The 15,877-nt window shown below is 42.9% G+C and overlaps 1 protein-coding gene across 4 annotated transcripts in view; it reads left to right on the forward strand.

Moving 5' to 3' along the window:
* Positions 1-15,877, forward strand: part of LEF1 (lymphoid enhancer binding factor 1) — a 252,049-nt gene that overhangs the window by 155,665 nt on the left and 80,507 nt on the right. For all 4 annotated transcript variants that reach the window (XM_086962011.1, XM_086962009.1, XM_086962012.1 and 1 more), the window contains exon 5: positions 15,562-15,652. In XM_086962011.1, the coding sequence (XP_086818137.1) occupies positions 15,562-15,652 (91 nt within the window). The remainder of the gene's footprint in view (positions 1-15,561; positions 15,653-15,877) is intronic.

Consider the following 15,877-nt stretch of genomic DNA (forward strand, 5'->3'; position numbering starts at 1 on the left):
GGGGACCACAGGGGGAGCTTAAAGGCCCCCGTATCCCAGCCGTCTTCCCTCCTCCTCCTGCGGGAGCTGGCAAAGCTCTCATAGACAGGGAGCTGCTGTATATGCAGCACCCTGCCTGTGAGAGCAATTGTTTCATCTGTTTCCCTGCCTACTTGACAGCGGGCAGGGAAACCGACAAAAACGCCACTTAAAGCAAGCAGGTGCAGTTTCACAGCTCTCGCTGAGAGCAGAGTTACTGTTTGCTCTGACTTGACGGGAGTTATCAAAGCTACTGCCCGGTCAGAGCAAACAGCTGTGTCCCAGGGGTGGGCACCCTGAGACATAGCAAGAGCCGGCCCTGGGGGATGGCAGCCCCCAGAGCCATATAGGAGGGTGGTCGTGTGGCCCTCTTCCTTTGTTGTTCATGGGACCACGTAGCGGTAGTGGTCCCCATGGACATGGGGGCCTTCCCCCCGATTTTTTTCTACTTAGCCCTGGGGAGGTGGTGGTCCCCAGGGGGTCCCTGCAGCCCTCTGCATAATTTTTATTTTAAAGTCCCAGGGAGGTGGTGGGTACTGGGGGTGGGGGGGTCCTCAAGGCCCCATGTAATAGAATCATAAGCCCTGGGGAGGTAGTAGTCCCCGGGGCATTACAAAATGCCCTAATTTTTAAATATGTCCTGTTTTTTTTTTTAGATTTTCGCTGTAGGTACTGCTCTGTTGCAATTTTCGGCGAAAATGTTTTGAAAAATGCTTTTTTGCCCTGGTGGTGTCCCTCATTTTTTGACCCAACCCTTTTTCTCAGCCTCCACATGATGTTTCACCCCAAAACTTTCCATGCACAACAAGAATCACCGGGGCACTAACTTTGGAAAATTTCATAAAGATTTGTCAAACGGCACCAAAGATATAGGCAAGTCAAAAACACCTTTCCTATTGAAACTAGGTCGTAACTATAACTAGCTACTGGCAACCGCTAGCAAGTAATAAACGCTTGTTAAAAGTACTAAAGAGATAGACACATTTGCTTTAATATATCTTTAAGAATAAAGAACTAGGAATGGCATTGAAGTTTTACTGAGTGAAGTATTATATTAAATACCATCTAAACCCATAACCCAAAGAAGTTTAGAGCCAGCCCACATCTAAGAATCTGTGTCAGGAGCACAACAGCAGTGGAGGAACAAAAACACCCCTGCCAAGTACCATGCATCAGGCGGTAGATAACACATTTTTAGTATCAGGCGATAGATAACGCATTTTTAGTGATGTGTCCACATCACATCACTAAAACGCATTTATATTACTCTGGTGGACCACCCTGTGTAAAACGCTTGACAACATGGAGCTGCATTTATTTAAGAAGAGCCCGCTGCCAGTGAATGCGCTGCACTTTGCTGCCTGTGGCTGCTGTCTAATATATACTGGCCCAATATTTTCAAATTTTCAGAGGCCGACGACAACAGAAAAACTGTAGCTTACTTTGGTACAGTGCTTCTGCTAAGCACCCCCTCTCGCTCCAGCAGTTACATCAGGTGACCCTGGAGTCAGCACGTGGTAGTAAACAAATCCAATCAGGACCCATGTTGATCTGTGGGCGGCACCTTGCCTGTTGAGGCAAGGCTGGAACCATCCCACTGTGATCAATGCCATGCAGTGATTGGTGCATAGGGAGGTGGGCATCAGCTTTGTTTTCTGTGCTACAACGTGCGTCTTCTCTTCTCATGCATGCGTGACCTTTTCAAATTTAAAATGCAGAGGAGGTTCTACACTGACACCCAGGCAGGATGTTTGCCAAGTCCTGCTAACCCCACCAGCCTCATCTACGGCCCCCAGAAAGATTTGATGCCGCCCGGGTAATCTCTGGAAAGAACTGCTGGCCTCCATGTAGGATCAGGGAGCGGGGTTGGGGCACACAAGTTACTTCTGTATGGTCTGTGCTAGTCCTGCACTGCTTTAAAATGCGCAGCCCAACTGACCATCCTGTCTGTGACCGTGTGTATGAGCAGTGACGCGTTCTGACAGACAGTCTGAGGCTGAGGTCGTCATTGACTGGACTGAACTGCAGCAGCACTAGAGCCCCTACAGAGTCTTGGAGCCGAATTACGGGTGCCATGAGGTCCAGTCAGCAGTGAGTCAATTAACAGATAACAGTCTACATCCAAACACCCTTAGCTATGAGGGATTGACCCAGGATTGCCGTCTTTCACTACATCACTAATATTTGCATCCAATATGTTGATGAACAACTCATTACTTAATATGTCCGAAAAGGAATCCATATGTACGCCGATGACACTCAGCTCTACCTCAAGCTTCAATCCCGGCAAGACATCAAACTTTTGAATGCCACACTAAGAAACACCCAAGCATGGCTGGCCGACAATCACCTCAAACTAAATGCTATGAAAACTGAGTTCCTTCTGATCTTACCTCCTGCGAAAAAGGCCATCACCCAAACCTGGCTCAATCATCTAACCGCACTCAATGTCCAGCCCACCATCGTGGACTCTGCGAAATCCCTTGGCATCACACTTGACTCCAATCTCGACATGCAGCAGCATATTAGCAAAGCAACTAAGGGTGCCAACTTCCAAATCAACACGCTGAGAAAACTCAAACCCTTCCTACCACCCAAGGACTTCCGAACTGTTGTACAATCCCTAGTCATTCCTCGCATAGACTACGGAATTGTGGCTCTCAGCGGGCTCCCCCTAACAACAACGGCTCCCCTAAGAGCCTCCCTGAACGCGGCCGCGAGACTCATCACTGGTTCAAGAAAACACTCGCATATATCCCCTGACTTAAAAGCCCTGAACTGGCTGCCTTTTGAAGCCAGAGTTCAGCTGAAAATTGCCTGTATGACACACTCGGCCGTACACCACAAGTCACCCAACTACCTCACTCACAAGCTGACTATATCAGGAGGCTCAAGATCCAACAGAAGCACAAAGAATCTCCTCCTGAAACCTCGTAGATTCCGGAAGGAAAAAACATACAAACGCTCCTTCTCAGGAATGGCACCTAGGATCTGGAATGCACTCCCGCGAGAAACTAGGCTTATCCCCTCCACTGTACTCTTCAAGAAAGAGGTAAAAGCCATCCTTATGGCTAAGTTCACCTGAACCCTATTGCTACTGGAACAATGACAGTACATGGCTCCTATATTATCGGCTACCTGAATGCTTATCTATGTTAGACTCTTTTATGAATGCTACTGGATCAAAATCATTGCACGGTTGCTATATTATTGGTTTCCAGATTGTTTATTAGGGCTGTTCACTATGACTTGAGTGCTTTACTAACTTGCAATTCACTCACTACTGACTACTATTCTGTTTTCAACAGTGTGTTTACTCACCCTCTGGGGTGCTATAATCTTATTCGAGTCGACATTGCACGGCTTCTATATTATTGTTTCTTGATTGTTATTAGTGTGCATACTCTTGTGTGATTGCTACCCTATTTTGCAACTCACTCACTACCGAATATTATATTGCTTTCAAGAGTTTGTTTACCCTACCTACTGTTTCTGTAGAGCGCTCTGATATCTGCAAAGATCTTGTTCGCGCTATATAAAACTTTAAAAATAAAAATAAATACCTACTAATGAAGAAGCCTTGAGAAAGCCCTGGTCCAACTGACCACATTGGGCGAAACACGTGTCGGCTGCTGCAGTACTTGCAATGTAATCCAAATAACACTCTGGAAAAATGAGGCTGTAACCTACGTTGACTATCATAGAATATGCCAATCAAGGAGGAATAAATGCTCTATTCATTCCGCACACCACTTACTTCTGTATGGTGTGTGCGAGTCCTTCACTGCTTTAAAATGTGCAGCTCAACTGACCATCCTGTCTGTGACCGTGTGTATGAGCAGTGAGGTGTACTGACAGTGAGAGACTGAGGCCGTCATCGACTGGGCTCAACTGCAGCTGCACTAAAGACCCCACAGAGACTTGGAGCCGAAATACGAGTGCCACGAGGTCCAGTCAGCTGTAAGTCAATTAACAGACAACAGCTTGCTGTACAGAGGTGACCTGGAAAGCCGATTGAAGAGAGTAACCAGGCCGCATGGTCAGATATATATATATTGTATTGTGTTGGAATTGCATATGTATAGTGCTTACTACCCCTGACGTGGCGTCAAAGCACTTTTTCGGCTAGTAGCATGCTACTCCGGGACCCATAGAGAATTAGTGTTGAATTAGTATAGTGAAACATGCAAGTAAATTTTACGTGGTGGATATGTTAGTCAGTTATTTGGATTCGGAAGAATAGCAGAAGGATAGAAGGGGAAATAAGGTTTGTATTTATGTAGCGCTTCTAACCCCTGATAGAGTGTTGACGCGCTTTTTTTGGCTAGTAGCAGGCTACTCCGGAACCCATAAAGGGTTATTGTTGAAAATTAGTATAGTGAAATATGAAAGTCATTTGAGTGGTGGATATTAGTCAGTTATTTGGAGTGAGAAGGATAGCGGAGGGATAGAAGGAAAAAAGGATTTGTATTTATACACCGCTTGTAACCCTGATGAGGTGTTGAAACGCTTTGTTAGCGAGTACCACGCTACTCTGGAACCTACTAAGCCTGAAAAAAATATAATACAAAATCACTCTGGTCGCTAATAACCTGACTTGAGAGAGATTCAATGGGCATGACGGGCACTAATGTCACGCAAGAAGCATGGCCAATTCACATAGGTTCTTTATAGGATAGCCAGGATCTAAATCCTTCTTTATATGAAGGTGAGCTCACAACTCCTTCAACCTTCTCTCAAAGAGAAACCAAGGAGAAGGTCAAGAACAGCAGAGGCAACCGTGCCCCGGTCCAAACTGGCTTTCAGCTGCTATATTTAAAGAAGACTGATTTGTAGAGTGCAAATTTTCACACTTGGTTAAAAAAAATATTTTGGCAGCAGAAGCCATCCCAGAAGCATGGTGCAGTTCTAGTTTCCAACCAATCTATAAGGCGCTTATGCTTCACCTTTCAAATGTCATATGGTTGCTTTCATGGATATAGATTCAAAATTCTTTCTACTGTCTGAATTGGAGGACTGGGCCGCCAGAGAAAAGAAAATGCTACTTACTCAGCATGCATCTGTTCTTGGCATGCTGAACTGTAGACTCACATGCTTTGCATATGTTTGCCATCCATATATAAGACACAGCACACAACTCTTTTTGGCCACAGTAGTTTTACACCTCTGACTTGCCGTTTGTGTGCAGCTCCAAATGCCGTTCGTAACTCGCTGAAGTAATAACTACAAATTTTGACCTGCACATAATACAATTACCCTTGTCGCAAAAGCAGTAACTCACTGAGCAGTCTACCTAAAAATACTAATCTGTGAGCTGCATGTTTCAAGTTGTGCTATGCAGCAGGCACTGCATAAAAGCAAACAGAATCCTGGAGAGGTGTGATGAGGGGGAACAGATGCTGAACGAGGGGCATTTAAAGCATTTCTAAACTGTAACTATCCGTGAGATAGTCAAAATTTGTTTCAGATTATTTAAAATCATTACAAAATAACAGGTGGGGTAGCGATTCTTTTTGGTAACCACATAGGCGACAATGAAGATCCGTATGAACGCCTTTCCAAAATGGTTGTAAATCCTTCGAAAGGTGTAGGCCAAACCGATATTCTATATATCTCTTCTTTAGCATCATGTTAAAGTGACTTTCTAAATATGGCTGGGGTTTTGTCAAGGAATATGAATTAATCACTGTCCACCCATGTCGGCGTTTGGAGGTTACTGATTTATCATCCAGAAACGATTTCCATTTGGCAGCGTTATTTGCTATTTTGTCAAAGCTGGCTCTGTCTGGAATAATATCCCATTTCGATTGGATTTCTAACTCCCCTCAAAGATTTGATCAGGTATTCTCCCCAACCGCTTAAAGTGATTTCATTCAGCTGGTTTTCAATTCCTTTCCAACACAGGCTGTCTAGTGAACCTTGTGCTGAAAGACGTATTTTGTGGCACAGTTTCACAAAACTGCTCATGCCCCGAAACTTCTTGTTCCGCAACCCAAATTCCAGTCGAACCTGTGCTGGCGAGGCTGATTTTGGGAGGTTTAAAACCGCTTTGTATACCTTTGTTTCGAGGTTGTTTAACAACCCAGCCTCTTTGCCACACCAGGTAACCAGAGCATACGACAGAGTGGGTAAAGTCTGCGATTCCATCACCTTTAGAAGATGCGTGTAATTTGGGCAATCCAATTTTTTGTATAATAACCTGTGTGCATAGATCAAGGAATGTGTTTTCGCCTTTAGGTCCATTTTATGTTCTTTGTGGGTCAATCCTCGCCCCAACTTTAGACCTAAATATTTATAAGATGCTTCCTCTTTTATTGGCGTTCCATTTGCGTGCCATTTAAAATTCGATTTTTCGGGGGGTCTACTAAGCGTACCACCTTAGTCTTCTCCTTGTTCAATTCCAAGCTTTTGTGCTCTAGGTAAATAACGAGGTTGTTGATCATTCTTTAAAGCCCTATTGGGGTTTGGCTCAGCACCACAATATCGTCAGCATATTGTAAAAAAGGAATCGGACTATTTGCCAGGTTTGGTGGATGTCCTTCCCCTACCTGCATATTTTTGACAATATCTGCCATATATAGGTTAAATAAACTGGGGGCAGCCTTGTTTTAAACCCTGTTGCGTACTGATTTAGGCAGTAATGCTGCGACCATCTCCCAGTTTTACTCTTGCCCAGGTGTCACTGTACAAGCCTATTATTGCCTCCAGTATTTTCCTCGGCAGCCCCCATGATCTTAATTTTTCCCATAGTTGGTTTCGATTCACCCTGTCGAAAGCTGCTTTCAGATCTATAAAGCATGCAAACAGTCTGGTCTTCTTTTTTTCTGCTTTTTCCTTTAGGAGCGCCAAAGTTGTTAAATTTGTTAATGTACCTGTCCCTGGCCTGAAACCCGTTTGGAACATGGGAGTTATGTTTGTTTCCTCCATCCAATCTTGGAGGTGCATCAGCAAGCATGATCCGTATAATTTCGCCTCCACGTCGATCAGCGATATCAGCCTGTAATTTCCCGGCTCATTATGATTGCCCTGCTTGAAAATCAGATGTATGATATTCCCTTTCCAGGACTTGGGCATTTTATTTTGGCTATAGATCTGATTGAAAAGTGGTGTTAAGTATTCTACCCAAAACTCAGGTGAGTGTTTGAAAAGAGCATTTGGACGCCCATTTGAGCCTGCTGCACCCTCTGTTTTTAGGCGTTTTATTATTCCCTTCAGCTGTTTAATGTTTATCAGGGTGTCTGAAACTGGTACTGTACGTTTTGTTGTTTCTTCCAGATTTAGGTTCTGGCGAGGTAGCATAATCATTACAAATGTCTTCTTCGGACAAGATCTTGTTACCCTGTCGTGGCATGCTAATATCTTCCTGCAGGTTTTCTTCTGTTTTACAAAATATTTTTGCGAACTCCCTGTTTTTGGCACATATTTTGCCCTCTTTTTTAATGTGCCTTTTTTGTTCATACTCTCTGCCAATAAACTTATTTTGTACATGCTGAATCCAGTTGTTTTCTCCAATTCCTGCCTTTTGTCTTAGTTGGTTGCCCTCTATCAATTTATTAATAATACCCCAAAATGTCCGACCGTTTTGGTTTTTACTGGCCAGTAATAATTTTGACCAAATTCATTCTTGGTATGATTTTTGTGCTTTACCCAGCATCTTCTTATAATTTTTTCGTAGGGCCCTTAATTTCACCTCATCTACTTTCTTTCCCTTTTTCGCCACTATGGCTTGCCTTCGAACTTCACGTGAGATCTTCCTTTTTTCCTCCCATAGGCTAAGATTGAACCATGGCTTCTTCCCAGTATCCATTATTCCTTTGTTCGAATTAGTGACAGGAAAATTACGGGTTAAAACGTCGCATAGATGTTCCCAAGTCTTTATGGGATCTTCTTTGTATTGGGTTTTTATTGAAAGCAAGTGTTCTTTATATTTATCCATTATTGGTTTTATATATTTTCCAACCCATTTCAATTTACGTAAGTTAAACTTTTCGTTATGTTGAATCAAGGTGTTCATTTTTGGGGTTTTATCAACAGAAATTTTGATTTTTGTAATTAATGGGAAATGGTCACTTTCTATACGTTGACCGACCTCAAATGCGATTACTTTCTGAACGAGATTGCTGCTGATTATCGTTAAGTCTATTGTTGATTGCCTTTTGCCACTTAAAGAAGTTACTGCCACAGGTCTATCCCCGTTTGCGTTTCCATTCAAAATTGTCAGACCCAAATCTCCAAGTTCTTGGATTATATGATTATCCTTTACTAAATTGCTGTTAAAATCACCAGAGATGATCAATGAATACAGTTCGTGTGACTTTTGTAGCACTTGGATCAGGGTCATTAATGTAGTGATTCTTTCCTTCTTCAGTTTTTTATCCGGGTGAACGTAAACTTTAAGCACTAATAAATTGTGATTAAGTAAATTCAAATCGGTTTTCCCTGTGAGTTTTGTTGCTTGCAGCCAATTTACCCCAGTGTCTATTTCTTCCACTTGTCATCCATTCTTTTGTGAAATGTATGTTATTAGACCGCCTCTCGGGTGCCCGAAAGTTATGAATCTTTAAGCTAAAGTATGAAGCTCTATATAGCCGGGGATTGATACTGGGCTCAGATTCCAGGTTTCCTGGAGTAATATTAATTCATGTTGTTCCAGAAATTTTGCTGTTTCGTGGTCTTGCCCCATATTTTTAAAACCATGAACATTCCATGAACAGATGCAGATTTTATACGAATTCTCCACGCTGGGTTCATCCCTAACTCTTTGAATATTTCCCGTTTTCTGCCAATTACAATGTGTTATCTGATGCTGGGATTTTTTTTCCCCGTTTAACCTTACTTGCATGTTAGGAACACTTATTGCTTAAGGCCTTGGGAACCCAGGACCAATCAATGCTTTTATCCAGCCTAATATATTGTTCCTCTGAGCTTGCCAATCTCTTCACCCCTTGTGATTGTTTTTGAGGAGTTACGGAGCACGTGCTCATTAAACTTGACTTCTGGTTATTCCCAACTTCATTTTCCTGTTTTTGGTTTATAGTGGTTTTTAGAAGAGGGAATGGATATTTTTGCTGTTTGTGACGTCTCAGCACAATGCCCCATGCATCAAAGGTTAGGCTCATGGCATATATCCTATCTATTAAGGCCTTTGAGGACCAGGTGGTCAAAGACTTCTTGACATCGGGGTAGTTAGCATTGGTTTTAAACTCTACGGATAGCAGGTCTTGTGATGATATTTCTTCTAATTCTGGAATTTCTTTGAAGAGCCGCATTAAATTCCCTCGATTCAAGAAATCTTGTCCGCCATTTGTACGGTATTCTGGCACAAATGACAGCTTTTCGGGGGTTTCTCCTTGCGCTGGAGTAGCTGGGATATCTTCTTTTCCTTTTTGCCCTCAATTGTTTTTTACTGTTCCTCCATTTGCATTATTCGCTCTACTCGGTTGTACAATGGGGGCATTGCTCCTTACTGTGTCCAACATGTTCCCTTCTATTTTGACTTCTTCAAGTTTATCACTCTTTGTATGCTTTGATAATTGTATGGACTCTAAGTGATGTTCTTTTTGTGGCAGCTTACATGTTCTCCCGTTTTCATTTATCCTTATTTTTATAGGGATCCTTGCACTAAGCTCTTCATTATTTATTTTTTCTTTTGCTTTTTGCTGTGAGGTGATTTTACCTCCTTCGGAACTATCAATAGTTTGTTTTTCCTCGTGCCTGGGAGAGTTTTGGGCCCCCATGTCTCTCTTTGCTCCTCTATCCTTAGGTATTGGGATTTCGTCTGCCCGCTGTGTCGTTCATGCCTGTTCTTCAATTTCGGCTTGGCATGGTTGCTTTATATCCCCTTTTGCAGGGGTCCGGTCTTTACATGATTGCTGTATAGTTTTTTATTTTTTTAAGACTTGACTCTTTCTTTCTTGTTTGTATGCTTGCTTTATGAAGATTGGAGAGTTCAAGGATTCGTTCTGCGAATTACCTCTGTTAACCACTCCTGATTGGTTTGAATGCTTTAGAGCCTTATTTGAAAGGTTTGATGTTTTTTTTTCCAGCGGTCGATTCTCTTTCTTTGTTATTGTTTGATTATTAAAAATAGGATAAGTATATTCATTTGTAGGTGGTTTCTCATTACGTTGGACCCTACCCTTTCTCACGCGTTTTCTTTATCTTTTTGTTAGCTTTGTATTTTTTAAAATATTGCTTGTGCTTTGTGTGGCATCAATTTGGCAAACTCTCTGGTCTAAGCATTCCTCATTTGGCTCTTTTACCTCTTGTTCCGGGTCATCGTTTGTACTTAGTTCTTTGAATTCATTAAATCGCCCATTTTCCTCGTTAGCCTCCTTGACCCCGTTGGGGCTCATGTTTTTGTTGTACCTTATCGATGACTGTACTGCCCCTAGAATATCGTTTAGTATATCGGGTAGGTTTGACAATTTGTCCACAAGTTTGCCACATACGCAACTTGGCTGTATTTGTGAGGTATCTATATGTTGCGCCCTATCTGCCCTCCTGGGTATAAGGGATGCTATGTGGTCCAACTTGGTGTTTATACCTGAAATGTGTCCAGCGATGAGGTTTATAAGATTGATCTGTACCTCCATTTTATCCGATTGAAAGTTCAAGGCCCTTATTGCCTGATCCAATGTACTTAACAATGCTTCACTCCAAGGAGCCTTATAAACCTCTCCAACCGATGTTTCCAAATCCCCTGACCCTTGTTCGAGCCTGCTCACAGATGAAATTGTTATTGGGGATGTCAGGTTTAACTTTTTTGGCCAGCATTTATCTTCTTCATACGTTTTTTCCGGTTTATCAGGATTATTATCTGGGCATAGTGGTGTAGACTCCAACCGTTCTTCTCCACCCCGTATCCGTCCCTTTTCGGGTCTGCTGAAAATCTGCATCCACCTAGTGAATCTTGTTTTTTGCTGAGATCTTCTTGTGTTCGGGATCGGTGTGTGTTTGTATTTGTGTGTTGGGTTCCAATATTTGGTCCAACCTTTTCTCATTGGTTAGGGAGAAGGAGGTTGACTACATCTTGTTTGGTGATATGCTCATCCCCAATTTTATTTTCCTTGCTTATAGGACTATTATCCTTCTCCTCATTCCTTTTATTTGTTTTTACAACATTTTCGAGTGTTAAAGAATTGTATTGGTGTATCTGAGCTGTTGCCAAAACCGGTTTGCAACCTAGGGTTTTGCTATTTGTCTCAGCAATAGTTTGAGGCTTTTGAAGCTGTTCTGTTGGTTTTGCCCCTTCATCCTGGGTTATCAGTTGTTGTTTGACCACAGGATATTTCTCAATAATAATTATTTGTGTGCCCTTCTCCTCCTCCTTGCTCCATTCTGGTAGATGTTGGCTGTTATTAACCCTTGATGCAGGTGCAATTGGACTTGGCAGAAGGGCTTGTTCCTGCGTTTGCGCGTAAATGGCAGCCATTGGGTCCTTTAAAAAGAATTTATTTTGAATCCCGATGATTTTTCTTGGGCTATTTCTCGACATTTCGGGAGCTGAAACCAGTCTCTCTCTTCGTCGTCGATCATTCAGGAGTTAAGCGGGGCTATGGCTGTTGCTGAAGTATGGGGAGGTATGGCTGAGGCAAAGGCAGAGGCCAAGGCAGTGGCAGTGGATTACTAAAAGCGCTTACTCAATTTCTACTGCCTCCCTCCTGCTGTGCCTGCGCTCACCTGCAGCCGTGAATTTTCGCTCCCGCTCCTGCTTGCACCCGCTCCGCGACAGAGTCTCTGGCGTCTTCCGCGGCGGTAGAGCAGTGCCCGTGATGCCCCGCTGCCGCCGCTAGGGTTAGTGCTAGGGTTAGCGGTTGACGGCTGGTGGCTCCCGGCGCCCAGCACCCAGTACCTTCGGCAACTTTGCCGACACCGGGGGGGGGTGGACACAGTAGCGGCTCCGCAGTGGTTCACGGCTCACGGCTTGCTCCTCGCCCTGCTCTGCTCTTGCATCTCACGTGGTGGGCGGTCTCCACTGGAATCCAAGTCAGGCTAAGCAGCTGAATGAATTTTGAAGATCAGTGGGATGGATTTTAACGCTTAGGGGCCAATGAACTACAAAGAAGGCTGGCATGTCATTTGGATCCTAATTCACCACTGTTCAAATGGACAGGTGCCTGCATATCCTACTGACAATTACTGCTGGCAGGAAATCGTGCAAATGTTCAACAGAGGGAGTACACACTTTGCCATCCCTCGAAGTTCAAATCACTTGGAACCCACAAATAAGCCTTTTTAATTAATTAGCAAAGGAAGTCATAATTGGTTTTTTTTTACAGGCCTGGGTATGAAGGGCAAGGACAAAGAGGAATAATAATCCTCTATACTATTTTATTATCACCCAAATCTATGGCTAGATTGCAGAGCACCTGCATTGGTATCCAAGGCCTTCATAGTGACCGGCTCGATGGTTTGGGTGATATTTATCACTCTAATAACATTTGATGCCTCTGAGTCAGAATTTACGGGGTGCAATAAATACTCCTAATAATGAGTTTTGAGTGAATAACATGTAGATTTTGGTGCTTACTTCACCAAAATCTTCATTTTCTGGTAAATACAGAGCATATTCCCCCTGAGAAATTTCAGCAATTAACTGGACCCAATATGCATTTCAATCGTTTACAGTAGTTTCAATGTCTTTTTAGAGATTCACATTGTCAAAATGAGGTATTTCCTGATATTTATCTTTTACATGGCTTTATTGGTGCTTTTGTTTGGGATACAGTGTCACTAGAAATGTCACACGTTTGGCACAAGAATGTCACCCGTAAGCACACTGAAAACATGCATGCCACACATAATCAATCTGAAAACGTGGCAGCTATGGTTTTGTGCAGTGGCAAACTAAGACTAGGGGCCAGAAGTATGAAGCCATTTGCGATTCGCAAATCTCAAACTGTGTTTTGGTATGTATGAGCAAAATCGCAAAATAAGGAATCACAAAAATTGCGATTCCTTATTTTGCTCAAGCATTTAAGGAATCACAATTTTGCACTTCCTTAAATGCTATGCATCAAGCTTTTTTTTTTGCGTATCCACATTAAGAAATCGCAAATTACCCCCAACTTGTAGTTGGTGGTAATTTGCGAATTCTTTTACAAATGCACTTTTTGGTATTTGTAAAGGTGTTATGTGGCGCTCATACATGCCCTTAGGGCATGTATATTCGCCATATGCGCACACATGTAAATTTCAGGGGTGCAGCAGGGTATCCTTAAGACACCCTTGCACCCGTGAAATTATTCTCAATTTGCGATGAGCAAATTGAGAATAACTTCCCATGAAATGAATGGGAAATGATTCCTTAATTACGATTAGCAATTTGCTAATCGCAATTAAGGAATTTTAAGAAATCGCAAAAAATGTGCGAATTTCTAGATACATACCATTTTGCAATTCTCAAATAGCGATTCTCAAAAAATCGCTATTTGAGAATCGCAAATGGGTATTTTGATACATCTGCCCCTAGGTCCTCGAGGGGCATAACTGCAATGGTGCTGATCAGACTGTGCTGAGCCACAGTGCGCTTGGAACAGACCGGGACTACTGGTGTCGTGTCTTCAATATTGAAGTTAAGATCATGCACCTAATGCACATGTAGAATCTCACAAAAGAGGTTGTTCCAGCTGTTTCACTCTGCATCCTGCAGAGTGAAAAGGGGTCTGTCATCCACGCTGGGGCCTCTCACATCCTGGTTGGTACAGTCAGGTCCCACAGTGCCCTTCCATTTCTGGTGCTTTGCAGCAGTTTTAGGATCTTCCTAGAGATTCTCGTTGCTCAAATGGGTGTAATTTCTGATATTTATAGGTTTCCCTCAACTTGATTTTGCTTGCGAAGAAAGTGTCACTCATAGTCGTGAATGTCACTCATAATAACACTGAGATTATGAAAATGTCAGACAAGCAATCTAAAACCTTGGCAGCTATGCACAATCGATTTTGCAAAATGTATCCACACCAGAAGGCACCACTTGCAGGAGAAAAATCGAAATGCAAGAAAAAATATTACTTTCTCAACAGTTTTATCTGGGATTTATGGAGAGTCCTGCCCATTCCAGAGCAGCATTTGATAATCCCATGCACTGTTGGGAGATTTTGGATTAATATGAGGTACTGGGAGGTTGCTAGGCAATTAGAGGAACTCCTGTGAGTTCTGGGAAACCAGGTCTGCCGGCGCCTGATTCGCAGTTCTCGCTGCTCACTTTGCTGCACATGCCTCGTGCATGTTACGTAACCCAGTAATTGCCTGGCCTCAAACCGCGATTCCGCATGTCCTCTGGGCAAGAGTGTTAGCTAAAGAACAAGTAGGCCTTGGCACCATTTGGGACCGGGATTAGCTCTAATCATGAGGTGGTTCTAACAGTTGTAGGGCTTTATGTTCCTGGGGATGTGAAAGCTGATGGATCATTTCTGGTGGGACTTTTATTATTATTATTTTTTTGGGGGCCGCGGAAATGCTACCAATTGAAAGCAGCTTGACCTTCAAGCCCGGAGGAGCCAGTTTGATGAAGAGCTTAGCCGGAGCTGCAGTGACAATCGGGAGCCAAGTGAATCCTATCAAGCGCCTGCATTATGGGCCTGAAAATGGTTCTTAATTAACTACTGAGCCTTTGCGGTTGGAAATTTCCTCCAAAGGAAAGAAAAAGAACAAATCCTACAGGGAAGCAATCTAACTGAGCGAGCGCAAATGTAAATTTTATAAAGCTTTCTTTACCGCCTCCTGCAAGAAATATTTGCACTGTTTTACCTGCGAAAACCTTTTTATTTTGATTTTTGCTCTACACACGGCATATTAACCCTCAAATCTGAATTTATCGTTGATATTTAGACTTGTAGTGGTGACAACAGAATGCTTGTTACCCCGTTAAAGCGATGCCAAAGAACATTGTACACTTAAATTGCATCGGTTAGGCCTGTTGTGATAGTGTTTTTGCTTCCACTGGCGTGCCAACCTCTCATAAATTGCATTGGTTAGGCCTGTGGTGATAGTGTTTTTGCTTCCACTGGCATGCCAACCTCTCCCAGCCTCCGCTACCAATGCAGTGCTGCCCGCTGCTGTCGAATACCAGGATTTCTGAATATTAAGGCTGCCCAGTTTTTATTCTACCTCATTCCTCTTTCTTTAACCACCCTGCTCTTTTTGTCTCTTTTCCTCACTCTTTCGTCCGTGCTTTCTCTCTTTCTGTTTTCCTCTCCTTCTCCCTGTTCTGCCTATATCTCTCTTGCCCTGGGTCACAATCTAATGATGAAAAATAACTCCTGCTCCTCAAAAACGATTGCCAACTGTCAACACCTGCCACCGCCAGCATAAATTAATACCTTAATATAGAAGACTTGTCTTCTCTTTAATGGCTTACTAACAAGAACATTCCATTGTTTGCCTTTCCTCTGGACCATTAGGGTTATTTTATGCATGTTCTTCACACCACGGTTTTTGATAGGATGCAAGGTTCACTTTGTGCACTCTTTTATTTGTGTTGTAGAGTTAAGGATGCACTGTGAAAAAGCCTAACCCTTTTTTTCTGTGGCGAATTCCCAGGCATGTCCCGACATCCGCAGGCGCAAGAAATGGCGACCTACTACCCGCTCTCTCCCGGAGGCGTTGGACAGATGACGCCCCCGCTTGGCTGGTAAGATTCCCCTTTCCACCTACCTTACAGAAAAATCCTGGCTGAACATGCTGTTTTTTTGCCAAAAGAGGCCTGCAAACTGCACACATTTTACCCAGTTTAAAAATTAATGCAGCCAGTATCTGCTAATAAAATTACCACACCACTGAAAGTATTTTTGTTTGATAGATTTCTTTCCTTCTTTATAATGTCAGCTGTAGCAGGACTGAATTTCAACTTCAGAAG

Source organism: Lissotriton vulgaris, chromosome 3_1, assembly GCF_964263255.1.
Source record: "Lissotriton vulgaris chromosome 3_1, aLisVul1.2, whole genome shotgun sequence".
In the NCBI taxonomy this organism is placed as follows: domain Eukaryota; kingdom Metazoa; phylum Chordata; class Amphibia; order Caudata; family Salamandridae; genus Lissotriton; species Lissotriton vulgaris.